Source organism: Microcaecilia unicolor, chromosome 3, assembly GCF_901765095.1.
Source record: "Microcaecilia unicolor chromosome 3, aMicUni1.1, whole genome shotgun sequence".
Taxonomy (NCBI): Eukaryota; Metazoa; Chordata; class Amphibia; order Gymnophiona; family Siphonopidae; genus Microcaecilia; species Microcaecilia unicolor.
In genome coordinates this window covers 230,390,477-230,416,751 of record NC_044033.1, presented here as the reverse complement: position 1 = coordinate 230,416,751, position 26,275 = coordinate 230,390,477, and the positions used below count along the sequence as shown (strand labels likewise).

The window sequence follows — 26,275 nt, the reverse complement described above, 5'->3', positions numbered from 1 at the left end:
TTTGTTCATGAGCTTGAACAATTTTGTGTGTTTTTCTCTTTGGGGTTTGTGTATGTGCTGTAGTGTTCTTCTTTTGCTTTCTTTATGCTGTTTGAGTATGTTCTTATTGCTTTTCTCCATATGGTTTTGTTTGTGTCCGTTTTGTTTTTGGCCTATGCTTTCTCAAATTTCCTGCATAGTTTTTTCATGAGTAGTAGGTTGTCATTAAACCATGGTCGTGGTTGGTTTTTGTTTTGGTTTTGAGTGGTGCTATTTTGTTCAGTGTGTTTTTACTTGCTTCGTCCCAGTTTCTCATGAAGTGTATTTCCTTGGGTAATAATTTGTTTTCTTCATTAATCGTTGTTGTCCAGAAGGTATTGTTGTCCACTTTCCCTCTGGCTGTGAATGTGTGTGCAGTTCTGGGTTCTCTTTTCTTACCATTTTCTTTCCATTGCAGTGTGACAGTGAGTTTGGTCTGACCATGGTACCTCTTCCCACTTGTGGTTTGGCAGTTTGTGATTGTTTTGTGTTAAGAGTCTGTGGGCTAGTATGTCTAATAGATGACCTTTTATGTGCGATGAGTCACCTTTTGCAGTTATGAAATTCCATTGGTTTAAGAAGTTCATTAGAGTTCTGGTGTTTGTATTGCTATTGTTTTTTCTAGGTGCAAGTTTATGTCTTCCATAAGTAGGACATTGGGGTGGTTGGTGCAGATGTTTGATATGAAGTCTATAAAGTCATCTTGGGCATTTGTCCAGTTTCCTGGGGGGGTGTAGAATAGTATTGATGCATAATTGGTCGGTTAGTGTTTTGTTAGTCATGTTTAGTGACTGGTTCTACTATGAAAGAGGATTTCTATACAATTGCCTCTTCTCCTCGTTTTAGTTCTGTTGATATGTATTATTTTGTATCCTGGTTGGCAGAGGTCTAGTATTGCATGGTCAACTTCGAGGTGTAGCCATGTTTCTGTTATGAGTAGTAGTACTAGTTGTTTTGTGTCTATTCAGTCTCTTAGTAGTGTTGTCTTGTTTACTGCCAATCTCGCGTTTATGTAGCCTATGGGTATCTGGGCATACATGCTATATTTAGTGTTTGTTTTCACAGTTTGTAGTTGTCTGAGTTGTTTGTCTGTTTTGATATTGTGTGTTTGTGGGGGGGGGGGGGGGGGGTTGGGTATAGTTTGTGTTTGGTTTCATGCTACCGGTTGTTTGTTTGGCCTCTGTGTTGTTGTTTGTGTTGTGGTTGGGCTCTTCCAATTGTATGGATGCTCATCTTCTTCCTGTGATGCATACTGGTATTTTGTTCCATTCTTTCAGTGTTGTTGCTGGTATTCCCAAAATCCACAGTGTTATTGTGTACTAGAGGACCCATGCTTTTATGTTTGCCATCTTGGGGTTCGTTTGTGGCTCAGACGTGTATGTGTGTGGTTGTGTGTGCGTTTGAGTTCGGTTGAGTTTGTGTGGTTTTGTGGTAGTCTTTATTTGTTTACATGGGTTTTGGGTGTGTCACTCTGTCATTTTATTTCCTGCTCGAGGGCTGGCTCATGGGTGAGGGTTTTATGCTGCAGTGTCCTGTGGTTATCCAGATAGCCTAAGTGTCTACGAGTGGAACTTGGGCTGGGTTGATATTTAAGGAGTTGCAAGTTGAACTATGTCTTAATTTCTACTATGTGAAAAGCATGATTGTCCGAATAGTCCAAGCATTTCATCTTCAGCAAGACACGGATGGCAGAACATTTTCTGGTAAAAATGAGTGCTGTATATTGGGAATGATTTCATTTGAATCCATCTAATGCGATGCACCTTTTTTCAGGGGATAATTCTTGATAAAGCCGCTGGGCGAAACATGACGCCATGTCGAATAAGACTCCCCGTTGAAAACATTTCCTCACATTAAGATAAGTGAACCAGATAATTTCACTCAAACCATTTAAATGTGATATTTAATTAGAAATATTGAAGAAACTCAAATTAATTTTGAGAAGTTGCAAAGTTTAGAAAATTGAAGACTGGTGATGATAGGAGAGTGGCAGCCGAGAAAACACACAGCTCCACTTCTCTGTTTGACTGAGGTCTTCGAAAAAAACAAAAACATTTTTTCCAAATAAAAACTTGGTAATGCATAGGCGCTATACCAGTCATTACTAAGAGTGGAATTATTTCAGCAACAAAAAAATACATAGAAAACTACTTACTCTTCTCTACAGTCAGCATTTCTACAAGAGAACAAAAGTGGGAAGAATCAATTCATGTAATGATACAGATGCTAGAACCTACCTATATTATGTTAACCAGCTCTTCCTCACACCCACCAGTCACCCAGCTATCAACATTTCTAATCACTGACTTCAGTTTCAGTAAATAATTATGAAATTGTTCACCCTTATAGTCAGAAAGCTTTTCTACAAGAGAACAAGAGGGAAGAATCATTTCATGCAGTAATACTAATACTGGAACATACATACACTTTGATAACCAGTTCTTCTCCAGCACGTTCTAAATTTTTTTCTATGTGGTACCATCTTCATATCAGTCAGCCAATTTACCAAGTCATCCTCACGCCTGTCAGCCACTCAGTTACCTACATTTCTAATGACTGACTTAGAAACTGGAATAGTTTCAGCCACAGTAAATTATAAAATTACTTTCACCATTATCTGCAGTAAGCTTTGCTACAAGAAAACAAGAGACTAACAGATTCTTAAATATTCCTTTAGAACTTCCTCCTCAAGGATGAATGCATTCACTGTATAACTCAGCCCTGTCCCTGCAAATAATTTTGCTCCCAGAGCCTCACTCCTGCATCTTCCTATGTTATTGATATCCCAGTGCTGTCTAAAAATCTTACCTAAATAACACAGGAAGGCCATCACTTTTAAACCATGTAGTCCAGTTATCAGGAGATTCTCACCCAGTTACCTACATTCCTGATGAGTGACTTAGAAACTGGAATAGTTTCATCCATAGTAAATTGTAAAATTACTTACCATAATCTGCAGTAAGTTTTGCTATAAGAAAACAAGAGAGACGGTGACATTAAGAGATATTTAAAAATTCTTTCAGAACTCCCTTCCCATGGATAAATGCATTCACTGTGTAGCTCAGCCCTCACCCTGCAAATAATTTGGTTTCTAGAGCCTCACTCCTGCATCTTCCTATGTTATTGATATCCCAGTGTTGTCTAAAATCCAGTGGCGTACCAAGGGGGGGGGGGGGCGATGGGGGCGGTCCGCCCCGGGTGCATGCCGCTGGGGGGGTGCTGTGCGCCTGTCGGTTCTTCGTTTTCATGCTCCCTTTGCCCCGGAACAGGCAGAGGGAGCATGAAAATGAAGAGCCGGCAGGCGCGCGGCAACCCCCCCCCCAGCGGCGTGCACCCGGGGGGGGGGGGGTTCTTTCGCCGGGGGGGACGATGCACATCGGCGATCCGCCCCGGGTGTCAGCCCCCCTAGGAATGCCGCTGCTAAAATCTTACCTAAGTAACACAGGAAGTCCATCGCTTTTAAACCAGGCAGTCCAGTTATCAGGAGATTCTCACCCAGTTACCTACATTCCTGATGACTGACTTAGAAACTGGAATAGTTTCATCCATAGTAAATTGTAAAATTACTTACCATAATCTGCAGTAAGTTTTGCTATAAGAAAACAAGAGAGACGGTGACATTAAGAGATATTTAAAAATTCTTTCAGGACTGCCTTCCCATGGATAAATGCATTCACTGTGTAGCTCAGCCCTCACCCTGCAAATAATTTGGCTTCCAGAACCTCACTCATGCATCTTCCTAGGTTATTTGCATCCCAGTACTGTCTAAAATCTTACCTAGGTAACACATGAGGTCCATCACCTTCAAACCAGTCAGTCCAGTTACCTACATTTCTATTGACTGACTTAGGAACTAGAATAATTTCAGCCACAGTTAATGGTAAAATTACTAACCAATATGCGAATAAAGTTTTGCTACAAGAAAATATGAGGTAAGAATCAGTGCATACAGCTAGAGACATTAATAATATCAGGGATTTAATAATTCCACTAGAACTTAATTCCCAGGGATGAAATGCATTACTAAATACTCTGGCCCTCTCCTCACAAATACTCTGGTTTCTACATCTTCCATCCTGCTCCTTCCTGTGTTGCTGGTAGTCACATAACAGCCTCCCCCCACAAATCTCTAAAATCTTATGGAAGTGACACAAAGTTACCACCTCTATACCAGATGCCAAATTATGATCATGCACGTCAGTCATCCAGCTGTCTAAATTTCTATAATGAAGTTTACTGACATAGAACTCGAAGTATTAAAAACAAAGTTGTTTCAAAAAGAGTTTGGTCTGTGTCCCCTCTCAAAGATAAAACACTTTTCAGATATGTGAGGATCTATTTAACTTTAGTATGAAGGTATAGATCAGCAAGAGCATCTTATGAATCACTAATTAAGAATAACTCAAGATGGGCTCCTCCAGGACAGATTGTGATCTCCTACCCATTTAAACCATCCTGAATGGGCCAGGAGCCAATATCAGAGTGAGCATTGACATTTAAAAAGGAGATAGAGCAGCTTTTAAACTAGAAACTGGGGGAAGGCTGACAGTCGCTCAAAAGTGGATGGTTTGGAACAAGGTATCTTTCAAAGCTATCAGCAAAACAGGGAAAATAGAGCATCCCGAAAACGAGGTGGCAGGTGTAGACCAGGTGTCTTTAATAAAAAGCAGACAAAAGATTAAAAATTATCACTGCCAACTGCTGAGCAAGATGCAAATAGGAACAACAAACCTAGTTTGAAATGTCTATATGGAAATGCAAGAAGCCCAAGAAATAAGATTGGAGAGTTAGAATATATTGCACTAAATGTAAAAATAGATATAACAGGCATCTCTGAGACCTGGTGGAAGGACAACCAGTGGGACATTGTCATACCAGGATACAAATTATATTACAGTGATAGGGTGGATCGAATTAGTAGCATTATATGTTAAGAAAGGCCTTGAATCAAATAGACTACAAATTCTGCAGGACACAAAACACATTAGAATCTCTATGGATTGAAATTCCATGTGCAAAGAGGAAAAGGATAGTGATAGGAGTGTACTACCATCCACCTGGCCAAGATGAACAGACAGATGTAGAAATGTTATCAGAAATTAGGGATGCAAACAAACTGGGCAACACAATAATAATGGGTGATTTCAATTACCCCGATATTGACTGGGTAAATGTAACATCAGGGCATGCTAGGGAGGTAAAATTCCTTGATGAAATCAAGGACTGCTTTATGGAGCAGCTGGTTCAGGAGCCAACAAGAGGAGGAAAAATTCTAGATCTACTCCTTAGTGGAGCGCATGATCTGGTGCAGGAGGTAATGGTGCTGGGGCCGCTTGATAACAGTGATCATAACATGAAGATCTGATATAAGCTCTGGAGTAAGTATGCTGTTACCAATGCTAATTACCTTGTCATATCAATTAAGTAACGCACATTGTTATAGAATTCACCTGGATTTCCATGCAGAAATCTAGGTGCATTGTTAACTCTTAATAAGCAATAATAAGCACTAACTGGCAATCATTACAATTTATGCACACAAATCCCTAAGGATATTCTGTAACACAGTGTGACTAAATCCTAACAGACTCAGCCAAAAGGAGGAGTGGATATGGATGGGGAAATGGGCGTTTTGTGGGTGTTCCAAAATTTACCTGCATTATTATAGAATATGGCCCAGTGAGACCACATCTACGCGCAGGGATTTACACCATGTTTTCGTTGGTGTAAATGGGTACACATACTTTTAGTTGCAGTGGTCCGTCTAGGTGTTTTCTATATACTGTGTATAAATCCAAGCATTTTTTATAGAATATGCTTAGATGAAATTGCTTACCGTGTGGTAATATTAGGCGTCATATATAGAATTCCCCCCCCCGCCCCCCCGTTAGCGGCTAACCAGTTATATCATGTGATATAACTGGCTATCCACTAATATTCAGCTCATCGCCAACTATATTTGGCGGCCAAATCAGGCCGCAGAAATAGCAGGTCAATCTTAGGCTGGTTTAACTTAACTGGCTCCCCCAGAACACGGCAGCCAGACTTATATTCGGCAAACCAAAATACGAAAGCGCAACACCCCTTCGCAAAAAACTACACTGGCTCCCACTCAAAGAACGCATCACGTTCAAACTCTGTACCTTGGTCCATAAAATCATCCATGGTGACGCCCCAGCCTACATGTCGGACCTAATAGAACTACCACCCAGAAATGCAAAAAAATCCTCCCGCACATTCCTCAATCTTCATCCTCCCAAATGTAAAGGCTTGAAATACAAATCAATGCATGCATCAACCTTTTCCTATACAAGCACACAGCTCTGGAACTCACTGCCACATAACCTGAAATCGGTCTATGAAATGACCAATTTCCGCAAACTCCTGAAAACGTATCTCTTCGACAAAATATATCATAAAGAACAACACGCGTAACTCTACTTTCTTTAAGATATCCAGGAATGTTCTTTAAGATATCCAGGAATGTTCTTTAATGTCTTTTGCTTTCACACTATCATGCACCTAATGTCTATGGCTTTAACACTATCATGTATTTTACCATCATGTACCCAAAACTTGCTGTAAAACCAAAAGTACATTCTTTTCTATTTCCAGTATCCACGATGAATTGTAAGCCACATTGAGCCTGCAAAGAGGTGGGATAATGTGGGATACAAATGTAATAATAATAAAAATAATAATGACCTCTCCACTCTCATCTCTCCCTACATTCCTCCCCGTGAACTCTGCTCACTAGACAAATCTCTCTTGTCGTTCCCCCTTCTCCTCCACCGCTAACTCCAGGCTTCGTCCCTTTTCCCTTGTGGCACCTTATGCCTGGAATAGACTTCCTGAGCCTGTACGTTTAGCTCCATCTCTACCTGTTTTCAAATCTATGCTGAAACCCCACCTTTTCACCACTGCTTTTGGCTCCTAGCTACTACTCAATTGCCTCCCCTTGTTCCTTCTCACCCAGTACTTCCCTCGCCCCTAATTGTCTTGTCTGTCTGTATTATTTTTAGATTGTAAGCTCTATTGAGCAGGGACTGTCTCTCTATGTCAGGTGTTCAGCGCTGCATGCGTCTGGTAGCGCTATACAAATGTTAATATTATTATTATTATTATTATTATTATTAACTGGCCAGTGCTGAATATTGGCTTGGCTGGTTAAGTTTAAACTGGCCAAAAATAAACATGATATTCACTGCCAGTTCCTGGAAATGGCCCAGCATTGAGTATCTGGTCTCAACACCGACCATGGGAGTTAGCCAGGCTGCCTCCTGCAGTCTGAATATCGGCCCCCAGGGATTTTTAGTTTTTTTTTATATTGGAGGAAATGGGTTTGGGTTTGGGGGGAGGAATGGGGTGGGCCACAGGGTCAGGTTATACCATTGGGGAGGGGCCCCTAGATCACCAGAGGGGCTGATACATGGATCTGGGACAGTGTGGTCAGCTTGGGGGAAGACAGAGGGTGCCGGTACACACCCACTCCTCTTAACCAACCCTTCTACACTGCCCTGGACCCTGGCGTTATTTTTCCTGTGGTAGTCACGTGGTTAAATTTTGCATGCCTTGGGTTAACACATGCATTCATTTAAATGCAACTGTGGTAAGGGTTTCCATGTGAAACCCTTTCTGTATCGCTATCCCATAGTAAAACTGAGCTAAACCTGAAGTGATCATATGGAAAGCCTTCTGCATCGGCCCCTAAGGATGAAAGCATTCACTGTGTAGCTCAGCCCTCTCCCTAATTTTTGTTCAAGATCCTCACTCCTGCACATCTCTATGTTGTTGTTATCTACATGTACTGTGATGTCAAACTTCTCCCAAGCACTGCCTAAAATCTTACCTAGGTAACACTGGAGGTTCAACAACTTTAAACCAGGCAGTCCAGTTATCAAGAGATCCTCACTCAGATACTACAGGTCTATAGAATGACAGGGACTGGAATAGTTTCAGCCACAATAAATTATAAAATTACTCACCATTATCTGCAGGAAGATTTGCTACAAGAAAACAAGAGAGACGGTGACATTAGCAGGTATTTAATATTTGTCCTGGATTTATTCCCTAATGATAAATTCATTTAGGAGCCCTTTTATTAAGCTGTGGTAGGGCAAAATGGTAGAGACTATTATAACGAACAAAATTACAGAGCATATTCAAAAGCATGGATTATTGAGACAAAGAGGGGCATTTTCGAAAGGGATGTCCACGTTTCGATTTGGACGTCCTTGCAAAACGTCCCGATCCAGGGGCGAGGAAACCCATATTTTCGAAACAAGATGGATGTCCATCTTTCGTTTCGAAAATACCATCAGAGATGTCCAAATCCTCAAATTTGGTCATCCTTAGAGATGGACGTCCCTAGACATGAACGTTTGATTTTCAGCGATTTTTGAAACCAAAGACGTCCATGTCGGAAACAACCAAATGCAAGCCATTTGGTCATGGGAGGAACCAGCATTTGTAGTGCACTGGTCCCTCTGACATGCCAGGTCACCAACTGGGCACACTAGGGGGCACTGCAGTGGACTTCAGAAATTGCTCCCAGGTACATAGCTCCCTTACCTTGTGTGCTGAGCCCCACCAAACCCCGCAAACCCAGTATACACAACTGTACACCACTACCATAGCCCTTACTGGTGAAGGGGGGCACCTAGATGTGGGTACAGTGGGTTTCTAGTGGGTTTTGGAGGGCTCGCTATTTCCTCCACAAACGTAACAGGTAGGGGGGGGAGATGGTGCTGGGTCCACCTGTATGAAGTGCACTCACCCACTAAAACTGCTCCAGGGACCTGCATACTGCTGTCACGGACCTGAGTATGACATCTGAGGCTGGCACGACATATTTTTAAAGATGTTTTTGAGGGTGAGAGGGGGTTAGTGACCACTGGGGGAGTAACGGGAGGTCATCCTCGATTCTCTTCGGTGGTCATCTGGTCAGGTCCAGGTGAACACATCCAAGTGTTCGTCAGGGACGTCCTTCTTTTTTTCCATTATGGGTCAAGGACGTCCAAGTGTTAGGCACGCCCAAGTCCCGCCTTCGCTATGCCTCCGATACACCCCCTTGAACCTTTGACATCCCTGCAACAGAGTGCAGTTGGGGATGTCCAAAATCGGCTTTCGATTATACCAATTTGGATGTCCCTGGGATAAGGACGTCCATCTTCCGATTTATGTCGAAAGATGGACGCCCTTGTCTTTCGAAAATGAGCCCAAAAGTCAACATGGATTTAGTGAAGGGAAATCTTGCCTCACCAATGTATTATATTTCTTTGAAGGGGTGAACAAACATGTTGATAAAGATGAGCCGGTTGATATTGTGTATCTGGATTTTCAGAAGGCGTTTGACAAAGTACTTCATAAAAGACTCCAGAGGAAATTGGAGACTCATGGGATAGGAGGTAGTTCTGTTGTGGATTAAACACCGGTTAAAAAATAGAAAAAAAAAGAGAGAAGGGTTAAATGGTCAATATTCTCAATGGAGAATGGTAGTTAGTGGGGTTCCCCAGGGGTCTGTGTTGGGACCGCTGCTTTTTAACATATTTATAAATGACCTAGAGATGGGAGTAACTAATGAGGTTAAATTTGCTGATGACACAAAGTTATTCAAAGTCGTTAAATTATTGGAGGATTGTGAAAAATTACAAGAGGACGTTACGAGACTGGGAGACCAGGCATCTAAATGGCAGATGACGTTTAATGTGAGCAAGTGCAAAGTGATGCATGTGGGAAAGAGGAACCCGAATTATAGCTACATCATGCAAGGTTCCACGTTAGGAGTCACAGACCAAGAAAGGGATCTAGGCGTTGCCATTGATGATACATTGAAACCTTCTTCTCAGTGTGCTGCTGCGGCTGAGAAATCAAATAGAATGTTAGGTATTATTAGGAAAGGAATGGAAAACAAAAATGAGGACATTATAATGCCTTTGTATCGCTCCATGGTGCGACTGCACCTCAAATACTGTGTTCAATTCTGGTCACGACATCTCAAAAAAGATAATTGTTATGACCTGGTAAGTGTGAGCCCTTGTGCCCCGACTGAGCACGGCGAAGATGGAGTGGCACCGCACTCGGTCAGGCAGCCAGACAACCCCTAGCTTCACCTGGGAAGTGACCACCGTTCCCTGGGAGTTGAGCCCCAGGTGCAGGCGGCCACCAGGACTTCTGGAACCGGCGGGGTTGCATAACCGCTGACCAGGCTGGCGAGCAAGCAGACACAGTCCAATAGCCAAGTAATCCGTAGGGCAAAGAATAGTCAACACAGTCCGAGGTCTAGGCAGGCAGCAAACAAGCGTGGTCAGGAAAACAAGCCAAGGTCTGGAACACAGGAAACACTGGAATCCGGATAGCTGATATGGAACATGGATGAGAACCACGACCTCTATGCAGCAGAAGCCAAAGCAACGAAGGGCTGGGGGCAGAGCCTTAAGTAGTGGAGGAATTAGGCTCAAACATGTGCAGCTGATCCAAGATGGCTGCCCCCATCAGCAGAGTAGCACAGCGCCCAAATATGGGCTTCCTTCCTGTTCTCGTAACAAGATGGCTGCCCCCTCATGAGCTAAAGATGGCTGCTGTCCTTGCTCCAAACCGGATGACGGCTGCCGGACTAGGAAACAGAAACCGATCCATCCTGGAGAAACCACATCCAAAATAGCCGGCTATCTCTGCCGGACCGCACCTCGCCGGCGAATCGGCCGCGCAGGCCTGGAGCCAGGTGAGGAACGTAACAATAATGGAATTAGAAAAGGTGCAGAAAAGGGTGCCGAAAATGATAATAGGGATGAGACGACTTCCCTATGAGGAAAGGCTAAAGTGACTAGGGCTCTTGAGCTTGGAGAAAAGGCAGTTGAGGGGAGATATGATAGAGGTTTATAAAATAATGAGTGGAGCTGAACGGGTAGATGTGAAGCGTCTGTTTACGCTTTCCAAAAATACTAGGACTAGGGGGCATGCGATGAAGCTACAATGTAGTCAATTTAAGACAAATTGGAGAAAATGTTTCTTCACTCAACATGTAATTAAACTCTGGAATTCATTGGCAGAGAATGTGGTAAAGGCAGTTAGCTTAGCGGAGTTCAAAAAAGGTTTGTACGGCTTCCTAAAGGAAAAGTCCATAGACCATTATTAAATGGACTTGGGGAAAATCCACTATTTCTGGGATAAGCAGTATAAAATGTTTTGTACTTTTTGGGATCTTGCCAGATATTTGTGACCTGGATTGACTGCTGTTGGAAACAGGATGCTGGGCTTGATGGACCTTTGGTCTGTCCCAGTATGGCAATACTTATGTAAGGCTAACGCATAGGTAGCGAGATAGCGCGGGCACCCAGTGGTAATTCCAAAGTTGGCATGTGTTGGTTCCGGTAATCTCTACTGCAGGGGGCGTTCCGAGTAGAGAGTTGCATGGGGACAGAAATCTTATCCGTCCCCACTGGAATCTTACCTATCCTCACCCATCCCCGCAAGAATTTAACCTGTTCCCACCTGTCCCCGCAAGAATTTCATGGTACATAAAAAAATTCTGGTTGGCTTTCTGTCTCTGCAATGCAGGCAAGGAAGGAACAGAAGCTGGAACTTGGAACACTCTGGTGCGCACATGTAAGACTTGTCTCTGAATCACTGGCACTGTGTGCTGAGAAGTTGCCACATGCGCGTGCTAGTAGGTCAGATGACATCTGATGCTTGTGCCTGTGTCAGAACTGAGGTCTGCACATCAGCCTGGATGCAGAGAGGATTAATAGTAACATTGTAAGTGACAGCAGATTAAAAACCTGAACGGTCTAGTCTGCCCAATAATCACGCTGATTATCAATTCATAATTAAATCAACAATGAATGTGATATTATATACTTGGTTATGTTCTCTTTTTGGCATTTCTGGACATAGACCATAGAAGTCCGACCGGCCCTATCCTTATGTTCTTTATGTCGTTTAAGCCCACTCCAGCCTATTTGTCTTCCCACTAGCAGGAAACAGACTGTAAAAGTCTGTCCAGCACTGTCCTCATGTTCCAGCTACTAAAGTTGCTGTCTAAGCCTTTTCCAGCCCATCCTAAACCAGATGCCATATACGAGACACAGATCATAAAAGTCTGCCTAGTATTGGTCCTAGTTCATCATAGCTGGAGTCACCATCTAAGCGTCACTGGACACATCCACACACATGCAGCCATTTAAGTTTAGGTTTTTTTATAACTTCCATTTTCTAATTAAAGATCCTGTTTTCAACCCATGCCTTTTTGAATTCCGTCACCATTTGTGTCTCTACTACCTCCTTAATGGAGACTTTCTGTGTTGTTAAAACAAGGAGGGGGAAGAGACAACACTCAAAGAACTTGGTACTTGGTAAGTGAGAGGCTGGCGCAAGTACAGCATACACTTCCACAGGAACCCCGCAGGAATGGCTTCCGTCCCCACGGGAACCCTGAAGGTTCCACGGGATTCCCACGAATCCCATTCCCATACAAGTCTCTAGTTCCCAGTGGTAACCATCAGTGCAGCCACATTGGTGCACACTGCATAATTACTGTGTGAGTAGCACGTGAGCCCTTACCGCTAGGACAATGGGTGGCGGTAAGGGCTCAGGCAGTAAATACTGCTACATTTAATTTTAGTGCACGGCCATTTATTGCTCTACTGAAAAATACCTTTTTTCACAGCCACAGTAAAAAATGGCCCAGCACATGCCGAAAGCACACGCCCACATTACCGCAGGCCACTTTTTAGCACAGGTAAGTAAAAGGGCCCTTCACTAAGTATCTCTGCCCTCTCCCCACAAATAATTTGGCTCCCAGAGTCTCACTGCTGCATCTTCCTATGTTATCAATATCTACATGTTCTGTGACAGCAGACTCCTTCCCAGCACTGCCTTCAGACCAGGCGGTCCAGTTATCAAGAAATCCTTACTCAGATACATTTCTGTCCTTTGACTTAGGAACTGGGGTAGTTTCAGCCACAGAAAATGATTATAAAATGACTCACCAAGTTGTGCAGAAAGGTTTTCTACAAGAAAAAAAAAAGGGAAGAATCAGTGCACACAAACAGACAGTGACATTTAACAGGTACTCAAATATTCCTCCTAGATAAATGCATTCAATGAGTAGCTCAGCCCTCTCTCTGCAAATAATATGGCTTCCAAAGCCTCCCTCCTGCATCTTCCTTTGTTTTCAGTAGTGACAAATACTGGGGCAGCAGACTCCTTCCCAGCACTGTCTAAAATCTTATCTAGGTAACATATGAGGTTCACCACCTTCAAACCAGGCAGTCCAGTTACCAAGAGATCCACACTTAGATACTACATTTCTATAGAATGGCAGGAACTGGAATAGTTTCAGCTGAGGGGGCACTGTTGAGCCACTGACAAGCACGGACATTTGAAACTGTCTCTCCTCTCCTTATCTAGAAAATTGTTCCAAACAGATTGTTAACTTTTGCAAATTATTATTATTACTAGTAAATAATGCCCGTTTCAAAGGCAAATGAAACGGGCGCTAGAAAAGTTTTCCTCCCTCCCACCCACGGAGTTCAATTGAACACCCCCCCCTTCCGCGTGACGACCCCGTGGACCCCCGCTTTCTGCGATGATGTCAACCCCCCCCCCCATTCCCGGCGAAAACCGGCCCCCACCGCCGTCGAGTACCTGTGATGACGGGGGACCCGAACCCCCGTCAGCCGAAGTTCTGTTGTCGTGTTGCCTGGCGTTGCTTCCTGAATAAAGCTCTCTTCAAGTTTCTGTGCATGCGTCTGACGTCAGACGCACGCAGAGGAACTTGAACAGAAGAGCATTCAGGAAGCAACGGGGAAGGCTAGAACAGGACTTCGGCTGTCGGGGGTTTGGGTCCCCCGTCAGCACAGGTACTAGCGGCGGTGGTCGACAGGGTTGCGGAAGGGAGGTCCAGGGGTCTTAACGTGGACGGGGGGGTTGTTGACTTCGGAGGGAGGGTGGAGTGTGCAAGTCGGTGGGAGGGGATGAGGTTTACAGGTGAGGCTGGGGCGGGTGAGCGATGGTGTTTGTTGAATGTCATTGCACCGCCCTCGACGTCATGACGTTTTGACGCAAGGGCGGGGCAAACAGTCATGGTGGAAAAGAGAAATTCCGATCTACACCACCATGCAAGAGGAAGTTGCAGCTTCATTTAGAACGTTGGGGTTGCGAATTATGTCCAGAAGGGGCGTGGCTGAGGGCGGGTCTATGAGTGAGAGTGAGTGGTGCATGAGTGAAAGTGAGTGGCTCTGACAGCCTAGCCTACCAACAGTGTAGGGCTTCACTGTTTCCCTGCCACAGACTGAGCTTCAGAATGTTGGAGGTGATAATTATTTATAGATTATTTTTTTGCAAATCCTCATTATAAACCTACACTCAACATGTCAATGTCGAAACTAACCAAAGAGGACTCCACTACTACCCTTCTACAATCTGGATCTAAACGAAGTAAACAAGATCCTCCTTCACCAGAGAAATTCTCCGGGAAGGCCTCTTACTTCAGCTGACCTTATGATGGATGAAATCTGTGCTCTAAAAGACCTCACCACTAAGCATTATGAAACCACATGTGATTTAAAACTACAAATACAATCGCTTACAGCTTCACACTCTGCTTTTCAAATCCGAGTGGAATCTCTGGAATCGCTAGCAGATCAAGCGGCCCTTTCTCTAGCACAATACCGGGATCAGACGACCCAACATATTCGCAAACTGGAACTGATTTCATTTAATTGTGCAGGCTCCATTATTGAGTCTTTTAGATTACTGTAATACAATTTACTTGGGCTGCCCTTCCTAATTGTTGAAAAAACTACAAAAAGTCCAAGATACAGCTTTATGCTTGATTTATTCACTGAAAAAATCCGACAAACATTCAGTATCCTATGTTAAAACACATTGGCTTCTTGTACTGGCAAAAAGGTAATTTAATTTATTTTTTGTTTCTTAAGGGCTTCTTTTTACAAAGCTGCAGTAGTGATTCCCAGCGTGGGAAATGTGATGAAGCCCATTCAATTCCTATAGGCTTTGTTGCATTTCCCGTGCAGGAATCATACCGTGGTTTTGTAAAAGGAGCCCTATATAAGGTATTATTCAGATTGGCACCTTATTATTTGATCAAACACTTTATTTTTGCACCTACTAGCTCTTTTAGGAATATTAAGTTGTTTGCTTTTCCTTCCCCAAGGGACAGGAAAAGACTTAGAAGGAAAAGACTTAAACAATTGGAAAACTTGTTTTCTTTACTGACTTCAAAATTGGACAAGGAAATTTTTGGTATGCTCTTAAGTGCTACTGGCTATAGGAATTTTAGACATCTAATTAAGACATGCTTGTTTCAAAAATTTGTACTGGATAAGGATTAGATCTGATGTTATTGCAGGTTATCTTATAAATTGGATTCTATCATATTGAGAATATGTATAATGTAATTCCTGGACATAAGTGTTTCTTCTTTTATGAGATTTTGTTATTTCTGGAAATAGCCAGTTTTTCTCGGTATTATCCACGTAAAATTGCAAGGTGTACTACGGAATATAAGATAAATGGTTATGTTATGTTGTAACTGGGAGCTATACCATACAGTGTCTGCTAGCTTAAATACTGAATGCGCCTCTATCGACAACCAATGTAGAATCACCAACAGTGGAGTCACCCTATCATATTAAGTGAGCTGCAGTATTTTGTGCTGTCTGAAGTTTCCTCACCACGGCCATTTTACAACCTGCATATACAATATTGCAGTAATCTAAATTAGCTAGAACCAATGTTTGAACTAGTAAATGAAACGCATTTGAGGGAAAATACACCCTCACTCTTCTAAGTTTCCATAAGATTCTTTGGCAGATTTTTTAAAATCTAAAATTCTTAGTTTACAATCTTCCTTTGCATTGTCTCCATCTAGGTTTAACTTCGTTAATGAGGAGGACTGTCCTGACGAGGCACTAATTCCTACTGCTCAACGGAGCAAATTTAAGCCATGTTCATTAGTCTTTTTCTAAATTAAATTCTGCAATGAGTGTCAAGTCTTGTGAATTGAATGCGATTCCTAATGCCTGGATTAAAATCACAAAACATGGATTAATCCCATTTTTGTTGCAGATGGTTAATCAGAGTTTATCTTCTGGTGGTGTTCCTTTATCATGGAAACCCTCTTTGATTTGACCTATTTTAAAAGCTGCCCCTTCAGCTGTTTTGGAAGAAGAGAATTTTAGGCCTATAGCAAATTGTAAAGTTTCTAGCTAAAGTTTTGCACAAAGTAGTTTTGGAACAATTTTTAAGTAGATTTTGTGGAAAGAAAGAATGCTTTACATCCTCAGCAAGCAGGTTTCTGTGTAGGACACAGTACAGAAACTACTATGACAGCTTTATGGATGAGGGATATGTAGCATTGATTGTGTCTTTAGATTTAATGTCAGCATTTGATCTTGTGGAATATAAATTATTGTGTGAGTGGTTACATGATATTGAGTTAGAGGCTCAATATTGAATTGGTTTGTATCTTTATTTGCAAGATAGATCTTCTTGTGTTAAATTTCAGTCATCAATCTCAATACTTTTGCTGTGCAGTATGGTGTCCCCCAAGGTTCATCATTATCTCCCATGCTTTTTAATATATTTTTGAGTCCCTTCTTTACACTCATTCAAAGTTTTAGTATTGGTGTCCATCTTTATGTGGATGTCATTTTGTTGGTTGCAAAGGTAGAAGCCCGTGTCCCTGATTTAATTTCTTTGCAAAATTACCTTGATGCCATTCTGGGTTGGCTTCAGGACCATTATTTGGTCTTAAATATTGACAAGGCTGTGGTATGTTGCATTTCTGGGCAGGTTGAATGTCCTTCTAAACTATCCAATGTAATTGTAGATACCTTTGCTCTTATCACCCATTATAGAACAGAAAATTGTGACCTTAGCACATGAAGAATATAGGTTGGAAGGAATATTTAATAGGCTATGGCCTGTGATCAAGTACAGATCAAGTTATTACTATCTTAAAGGACATTCTGATCACTGCTAAGTTAGGTCATTGGCCACCATCTCTTGTTCAGATGGCTAGCACCAGGACACCACACTGTTATTTATCCTCTGGCTAACATTGGTATGCAGTTTGATAATATGCTAATGTATCCTTTGGACCATCTCACTTGGTTCAGCCACTGGATCCCAGTTTGTGTAAGTAGATACACTTTCATTTCCAGTGTGAACCTTATCAGTTTAAAGAGGTTGACAGCTCCTGCTGGAACAATTCTTCCTCCTGCTCCCTGCCTGCCAAGCTCTCATATTCACCCACTATATCACACATTTTGTACTCCCTCAGAACTGAACATTTTTGTTTTCACCTGTTTTTTCCCCAAAATATTTTTTTCTATTGCACCCTGAGTACATGGCATCCACCTTCCTAAGTTGCTGTACAGTTCGAACTATTTACTTAACAATACCTTGTGCAGTCATACACCTCTGGTCTCCATCATTATTAATGGGCCAGCCTATTTCATGCCTCTGGTTACCAATGACTCTATTGAAATTCCAGACCTTATCCCATACATTGTGCATCCATTTCCTCTTGGCATGGGGGAAGAGACTCTAAACTATTGAACTTGACAGGACTCTATGCCTATATTGATCACCTTAAGACAACCTCCAAAAAAGTGACTCATACCATCGTTTATCAGAACAGACAAATTCAACAAACTGTTTAAAATCTGCTACAAGATACTTATGTCTCTGCATGGGAACTTTTATTTGGATATTCACCTACTGCTGATCATGTCTTTTATGTTCTTTTTCACACTATTATTTTAACTGTTGTATAACTATTGCTATGCATCAGGATTTTCCTGTGCTGTAAAATGAGACGCATGTACATCTCCATGCAGCCCATGTCCTACAAAATACCATAAACATTTTAAGGTAGCTACAAATAATTTTTTCACAGCATCTACCTCTGAAATCAATTTAATTTGGCCTGCTAATTTGGCTTTTTCTACTGCATTGTATACTAGGGTCAATCATAGTATATTGTTGATTCCCACACTATCATACCCTCACCCATGGCATCCTGGTACCATTAGGCCTTAACCGCCTCAGAAATTCCTGCAGCCCTTATGCACTGTCCATTCTCTCTATGACGGGCACTGAGGTGGCATATTGAGTTTTCCCACCCAGTACTGGCTGCCCTACTTAAGACATGAGGTTTGGACTCATAATGGGACTTGCTTATCTTGACAGGGAACCTGCTGGAACTAGCAGGAGAGGTACTATTGGAGGTATGTGATGCATAAAAGAATGGCAAGCTAGTCACTGCGGTGTATAAAGCAGTGGCGGGTGTGACTGCTGTATTAGGTACCCAGGTGTGCTGCCATCTTTTCCCGTGCACACTTAAAAAAAAAAAAAAAAAAGTGTGGGAGATGTCAGCATTACCTTGTGTGGATCAGAGTCTAACCTGAAAATTAGCCTAAGGATCCAGGGCCTACCCAGAGAATTAGATAAAGGTCTCTGGGAGAGCAACATTGACTCCTCCTCTCCCCCCCCCCCCCCCCCAATCTGATCCCTGGTGATGTCAGTGTAGGTAGACAGACAGGATGTCTCCTACCCTTTGGGGCTTAGATTACATGTCTTAGGACCAGTGCTCAGGAAAAACAATAGAAACTAAAAAAAACTGGTCTCCAACAACTGGGCCTTCAGAAGAAGTCACACCTCATTGGTAATCAGGAAATATCAAATCAAACAAACCAAATTATACACATGAAGGTGTTAGGAAAAAAAGAGAATTCAGATGGGTGAGGCTTAACAACCATATAAGAGACAATATGGTAGTTAAGCCCCACCCAATGCATCCCAGGTTGCACCAGGCAGGACACGGTGCCGCTATTTTGATGGCACATCCAGCAGGAGGAGGGACTAGGACTCCTTCCCTCCTCCGTCAATGTAGGAGGGGTGGGGGGCACTGCTAGGCCACCAAGTCTAGTCTTCAGGATGGGGAGCAAAGCCAGGGGTCCCACTGGAACAGCATGGTTTTATTTATTATTTTGGGGGAGGTGGGGAGTCTGGAGCCCACTGGACCATCAGACCCCTATGTCCTTGATGGGTGGGTGGGTCAGGGGTCCACTGGACCACCAGGTCTGGTCTTTGGGAGGTGGGGGTCTAGGTTCCACTGTACCACTAGGGCTATTTCACAGGTCAGGGCTCCCTATTACACCCCTCCTCAGCACAACCCTAATGCCAGCTCTGAGCTGGTGTTGGGTTTTCCACGGGAGAAGTGCCCTCGTTTGGCGCGCTGCCCTCTGAGCATTGGGAAGGACCAAAGAAAGGAACTCAGAACCAGATGAAAGCCAGTCACATCTGACATTTGGGAAATCATAGCTGACAGTGACATAAAGAACCTTAGCTAAAGCTCTTCCTTAGCTCTCACAGCTGTTTATCTCTACAGGGATCCTCCCCTCCTTTCTCCTGCTGTGAGTTTCCTGAGGCACTGTCAGCATTTTTTGTTTTTTGGTGGGGGCAGACACTTTACCTTTCTCTTGTCTTTCCTTCTTCAAGTGGTAAACAGCCAACACAACCAGTAAACCACAAGGGATTATCACAGACACCAGAATGAGGGTGAGAGAGACCATCCAACGGGACACCCGCTGGTAAAATACAGCTGAAAAAGAAAAGATAAAATCAGCTGATGGCAGCTTTAATTATTCTAGTATCACACACTTACTAGGAAAGTCTATATATGGCACATGAAGTTAGGTGCTAATTCTGCACCGACCATTCGGCACGGAAATGTGTTCTAACGAATGCAAGGTGCCGAAAGGACAGATCAGCACGAAAATACATTTATGTGCTGAGTTATAGGACAGTGCCCAAGTGCATCCACATGTAACTGCAAAGGGGGGTTTCTCATGGGAGGGGCATGGGCAGCTCAGGAGTGTTCCAGAAAATTGGGCACAGTTTTATAGAATACTAGTAAAAAAGGCCCGTTTCTGGAACGAATGAAACGGGCGCTAGCAAGGTTTTCCTGGGAGTGTGTGTGTTTGAGAGAGAGAACCAAATATAGAAATGTTCCTCTCTGAAGAGGAAAGACACAGTTGTATCCTTTTTTGGATCCGATTGTAGGAGGTGCTGCTGAGCAGAGTGGAGGAACAATCTAATGGTTAGTGCAGTGGACTTTGATCCTGGGGAACTGGGTTCAATTCCTACTGCAGCTCCTTGTGACACTGGGGAAGTCACTTAACTCTCCATTGTCCCAGATACAAATAAGTACCTGTATATATTAGTAAACTGCTTTGAAAGTAGTTGCAAACCCCACAGAAAGGCAGTATATACTGCAGCTAGACTAATATTCGGAAAAGCAAAATATGAAAGTGCCAAACCATTACGAGAAAAGTTGCATTGGCTCCCACTCAACGCATCACGTTCAAAATATGTACCCTAGTTCACAAAATCATTCATGGCGAAGCCCCAGCCTACATGTCAGACCTGATCGGCTTACCACCCAGGAATAAAAAATCATCTCGCACATTCCTTAACCTTCCGAAAGGATGGGCTCCATCTTAACCAGAGTGGGACCAGGCTGCTGGCATCGGCGTTTAAGAAGGAGATAGAGCAGCTTTTAAACTAGAAATGGGGGGAAGGCCGACAGTCGCTCAAAAGAGCATGGTTCGGGATAAGGTATCTTTCAAAGATATCACCATAACAGGGAAGATAGAGTATCCTGATAGTGAGGTTGCAAAAGAGATTGTAGTAGATCGGGTATCCTTAAATAACAATAAAAATCAGACAAAAGATTGCCAATTAATACTGTCAAGTACTAAGCATGATGTACTTAGGAACAACAAACATAGTTTGAAATGTCTATATGCGAATGCCAGGAGCCTAAGAAATAAGATGGGGGAGTTAGAATATATTGCACTAAATGAAAAATTAGATATAATAGGCATCTCTGAGACCTGGTGGAAGGAGGATAACCAGTGGGACACTGTCATACCGGGGTACAAATTATATCGTAGTGATAGGGTGAATCGGATTGGTGGAGGAGTAGCATTGTATATTAACGAGAGCCTTGAATCAAATAGATTGAAAATTCTGCAGGAAACAAAACACTCCTTGGAATCACTGTGGATTGAAATTCCATGTGCAAAGGGGAAAAGGATAGTGATAGGAGTGTACTACCGTCCGCCTGGCCAGGACGAACAGACGGATGCGGAAATGTTAAAGGAAATCAGGGACGCAAACAAACTGGGCAACACAATAATAATGGGGGATTTCAATTACCCGCATATAGACTGGGTTAATGTAACATCTGTACACGCAAGGGACATAAGATTTCTTGATGAAATCAAGGACAGCTTCATGGAACAGCTAGTTCAGGAGCCGACAAGAGAAGGAAAAATACTAGACTTAGTCCTTAGTGGTGCTCATGATCTAGTGCAGGGGGTAACGGTACGAGGGCCGCTTGATAACAGTGATCATAATATGATCGGTTTTGATATTGGCATTGAAGGAAGTGAAACTAGGAAATCAAGTACGCTAGCGTTTAACTATAGAAAAGGTGATTACGACAAAATGAGAAAAATGGTGAAAAAAAGACTGAAAGGAGCAGCTCGCAGAGTAAAAAACTTGCGTCAGGCGTGGATGCTGTTTAAAAACACCATCCTGGAGGTTCAGGACAAATATATTCCACGTATTAGAAAAAAGGGAAAAAAGACTAAACGTCAGCCAGCGTGGCTAAACAGTAAGATAAAGGAAGTCATTAGAGCCAAAAAACAATCCTTCAGAAAGTGGAGAAGAGAACCAACTGAAAGTAACAGGATAGATCATAAGGAATGCCAAGCCAAATGCAAAGCGGAGATAAGGAGGGCAAAAAAGGACTTTGAGAAGAAATTAGCGTTGGAAGCAAAAATACATAGTAAAAATTTTTTTAGATACATTAAAAGCAGGAAACCGGCCAAAGAGTCGGTTGGGCCGCTGGACGAAAATGGTGTTAAAGGGGCGATCAGGGAGGACAAAGCCGTAGCGGAGAAATTAAATGAATTCTTTGCTTCGGTCTTCACCGAGGAGGATTTGGGGGGGACACCGGTGCCGGAAAGAATATTTGAAGCGGGGGAGTCGGAGAAACTAAACAAATTCTCTGTAACCTTGGAGGATGTAATGGGTCAGTTCAGCAAGCTGAAGAGTAGTAAATCACCGGGACCTGATGGTATTCATCCCAGAGTATTAATAGAACTAAAAAATGAACTTGCGGAGCTACTGTTAGAAATATGCAATCTGTCCCTAAAATCGAGTGTAGTACCGGAAGACTGGAGGGTAGCCAATGTTACTCCGATTTTTAAGAAGGGTTCCAGAGGAGATCCGGGAAATTATAGACCGGTGAGTCTGACGTCGGTGCCGGGCAAGATGGTGGAGGCTATTATTAAGAATAAAATTGCAGAGCATATACAAAAACATGGACTGATGAGACAAAGTCAGCACGGATTTAGTGAAGGGAAGTCTTGCCTCACCAATCTAATGCATTTTTTTGAGGGGGTAAGCAAACATGTGGACAATGGGGAGCCGGTTGATATTGTATATCTGGATTTTCAGAAGGCGTTTGACAAAGTGCCACACGAAAGACTCCTGAAGAAATTGCAGAGTCATGGAATCGGAGGTAGGGTATTATTATGGATTAAGAACTGGTTGAAAGATAGGAAGCAGAGAGTAGGATTGCGTGGCCAGTATTCTCAGTGGAGGAGGGTAGTTAGTGGGGTCCCGCAGGGGTCTGTGCTGGGTCCGTTGCTTTTAATGTATTTATAAATGACCTAGAGATGGGAATAACTAGTGAGGTAATTAAATTCGCCGATGACACAAAATTATTCAGGGTCGTCAAGTCGCAGGAGGAATGTGAACGATTACAGGAGGACCTTGCGAGACTGGGAGATTGGGCGTGCAAGTGGCAGATGAAGTTCAATGTTGACAAGTGCAAAGTGATGCATGTGGGTAAGAGGAACCCGAATTATAGCTACGTCTTGCAAGGTTCCGCGTTAGGAGTTACGGATCAAGAAAGGGATCTGGGTGTCGTCGTCGATGATACGCTGAAACCTTCTGCTCAGTGTGCTGCTGCGGCTAGGAAAGCGAATAGAATGTTGGGTGTTATTAGGAAGGGTATGGAGTCCAGGTGTGCGGATGTTATAATGCCGTTGTATCGCTCCATGGTGCGACCGCACCTGGAGTATTGTGTTCAGTACTGGTCTCCGTATCTCAAAAAAGATATAGTAGAATTGGAAAAGGTACAGCGAAGGGCGACGAAAATGATAGTGGGGATGGGACGACTTTCCTATGAAGAGAGGCTGAGAAGGCTAGGGCTTTTTAGCTTGGAGAAGAGACGGCTGAGGGGAGATATGATAGAAGTGTATAAAATAATGAGTGGAATGGATCGGGTGGATGTGAAGCGACTGTTCACGCTATCCAAAAATACTAGGACTAGAGGGCATGAGTTGAAGCTACAGTGTGGTAAATTTAAAACGAATCGGAGAAAATTTTTCTTCACCCAACGTGTAATTAGACTCTGGAATTCGTTGCCGGAGAACGTGGTACGGGCGGTTAGCTTGACGGAGTTTAAAAAGGGGTTAGATAGATTCCTAAAGGACAAGTCCATAGACCGCTATTAAATGGACTTGGAAAAATTCCGCATTTTTAGGTATAACTTGTCTGGAATGTTTTTACGTTTGGGGAGCGTGCCAGGTGCCCTTGACCTGGATTGGCCACTGTCGGTGACAGGATGCTGGGCTAGATGGACCTTTGGTCTTTCCCAGTATGGCACTACTTATGTACTTATGTACTTATGTACTTCCCCAACTGTAAAGGTCTAAAATATAAACTAACGCACGCATCAACCTTTTCCTACATGAGTACACAATTATGGAACGCGCTGCCGCGCACCCTAAAAACGATCTATGAACTGGCCAACTTACGCAAACTACTGAAGACCCATCTCTTTAACAAGACATACCACAAAGATCAACACCTGTGAATCTCCCCCACATGTATCCAGAATTGTCTCATAATGTTTTCTTGCAATATTACTATCATGTTCTAACATTATCATGTAACCCAAAAACCTTCTGTAATACCAAATGTCTATTCTCTTCTATTTCCACTATTCATGATGTATTGTAAGCCACATTGAGCATGCAAAAAGGTGGGAAAATGTGGGATACAAATGCAATAAATAAATAAATAAATAAAATATAAAGTCCCAATCCCTTTCATGATATAAAGTAGATCTCAATCACATGAACACTTTGTATTACTGAAGCTTCTCTGTCTGACTATAACTGACCTGGTATAGAAATCGCTGATTCTTTCTCTTGGTTGAGGATAACATTTCTGATGTGACAGGAAATCCTGCCATATTGGTTTGTTCTCTGAAGGGAAGTTTTGATGTTGAACAGACCATTGTGCTTTTCTGTTTCTGTCTCAGATGCTGGTGTCAGACTCTGTCCATTTTCATGTCTCCAGGTCACTTCAGGCTCTGGAAACCATCCTTCAGATTGACACAGGACACTTATCTCTTTGTCCTGATGTTCATTCACAGAGATGGAAGGAACACTGCCCAGAACTATAGGAAAAGAACATCCTGTTGTCAGAATATTAGAGATTGCCTCAGGTAAATTTAAAATGAATCAGAGAAAATCTTTCTTCACTCAACGTGTGTAATTATACTCTGGTATTCGTTGACAGAGAATGTGGTAAAGACAGTTAGCTTAGTGGAGTTTTAAAAAGGTTTAGACGGCTTCCTAAAGGAAAAGTCCATAGACCGTTATTAAATGGACTTGGGGAAAATCCACTATTTCTGGGATAAGCAGTATAAAATGTTTTGTACTTTTTTGGGATCTTGCCAGGTATTTGTGACCTGGATTGGCCACTGTTGGAAACAGGATGCTAGGCTTGATGGACCTTTGGTCTGTCCCAGTATGGCAATATTTATGTACTTATGCATTCAAAATATAACTGTGAAAGGAGAAGCACTACTAATAGGCGATTTTAATATACCAGATATTTACTTTACTTTATGACAGACTTGTATCCCCGCTAATACCATCATAGTTCAAAGTGGATCACATACAACAAAATGAACCAGTTGCTTAAATAGACATCATCAGTTAACAATATGATGCCATAAAATAAAAACATTTACTTCAAATCTATTAAAAGTTACACATTAAAATATTTTTGAAATAAAAAAAGTTTTGAGGGCCTTCCTAAAGGTTAGATAATTATTAATTTTGTGAAGATCTAACAGTAAGGAGTTCCAGACTGAGACTGCCTGATAGAAAACGGAAGTGAACAAAATCTTCTTAAACCTAATCTTTTGCACCAAAGGAAATTTTAGTAAAAATTGTCCTCTTAAACGACCTGATTTAGCACTAGTAGATACATTTATTGTTGTTAATAAATAAGATGGAACCTCACCAGCAGTAGCTTAAAAACAATGATCTTAGTTTAAACTGCTCCCTCGAGTCCATTGGTAGCCGCCAATGTAGATTGAGTAGATATGGTGTAATTGAATCATTAAGACTGAAAGAAAAAAAATCAGTCGAGCTGCCGAATTTTGAATAATCTATTTAGTGAAGTCTTGGCGATTTGGGTATCCCTATTGTGGGGTCTTTTTGAAGTGGGAGATCCTGGATTCTGTACAGGGGGAACTATTCCAGCAGTTGATAATGGAACCCACACAGGATGGGGTCATATTGGAGTTAGTGCTTACTAATGGGGAGAATGTTTCTGATGTTATAGTAGGTGATCATCTGGCAACAGAAGGCCACTTTGGTTCTCAAAAGCAGTAGTTGAAAAGAAAACATTTTTCTCTGTTGGTTTCTAAAATTCGATTATGAGCCATCCAGGGTGAGGGAAATATGTAGTGCATCTGAATGTAGCTCACTGAGCCTAGAAAGTGTGTATGTGTGTGTTGGGGGGGGGGGGGGGGGGGGGGGGGGGAGGGGAGGGAAGTTTGAGGGCTGGATAAGACTAGGCAAGAAAATGGGTTCCCATAGATAGACCATTTAGACCCAGGCACTATATGCAAGCCAAAGAGGAATCAAGTTCTCATATGCCCATAGTTGTGATAATCAATACCATTATAGTGATGTAGGGTGTTCAATAAATTCCACACTCCTAAACTGTTAATGCTTCAACAATAAAAGGGAAACCCCAGGAGAGTTCAGTATAGGCTGATCCTTCAGCCGAGCAAATGTATCAGCAAGTCTAGCCGTTACTAAGGCCCACTATCATACTCTGTACA

At 42.5% G+C, this 26,275-nt stretch overlaps 1 protein-coding gene across 5 annotated transcripts in view; it reads right to left on the bottom strand.

Moving 5' to 3' along the window:
- Nucleotides 1–26,275, bottom strand: part of LOC115466357 (butyrophilin subfamily 1 member A1-like) — a 94,703-nt gene that overhangs the window by 41,502 nt on the left and 26,926 nt on the right. For 4 of the 5 annotated variants that reach the window (XM_030197543.1, XM_030197542.1, XM_030197544.1 and 1 more), the window contains 6 exons: nucleotides 24,314–24,592; nucleotides 19,523–19,651; nucleotides 13,008–13,028; nucleotides 8,004–8,024; nucleotides 3,590–3,610; nucleotides 2,174–2,194 (listed from right to left, as the gene is read on the bottom strand). In XM_030197543.1, coding sequence (XP_030053403.1) covers nucleotides 2,174–2,194; nucleotides 3,590–3,610; nucleotides 8,004–8,024; nucleotides 13,008–13,028; nucleotides 19,523–19,651; nucleotides 24,314–24,592 — 492 coding nt within the window. The remainder of the gene's footprint in view (nucleotides 1–2,173; nucleotides 2,195–3,589; nucleotides 3,611–8,003; nucleotides 8,025–13,007; nucleotides 13,029–19,522; nucleotides 19,652–24,313; nucleotides 24,593–26,275) is intronic. The other variant, XM_030197545.1, reaches the window with a different exon arrangement.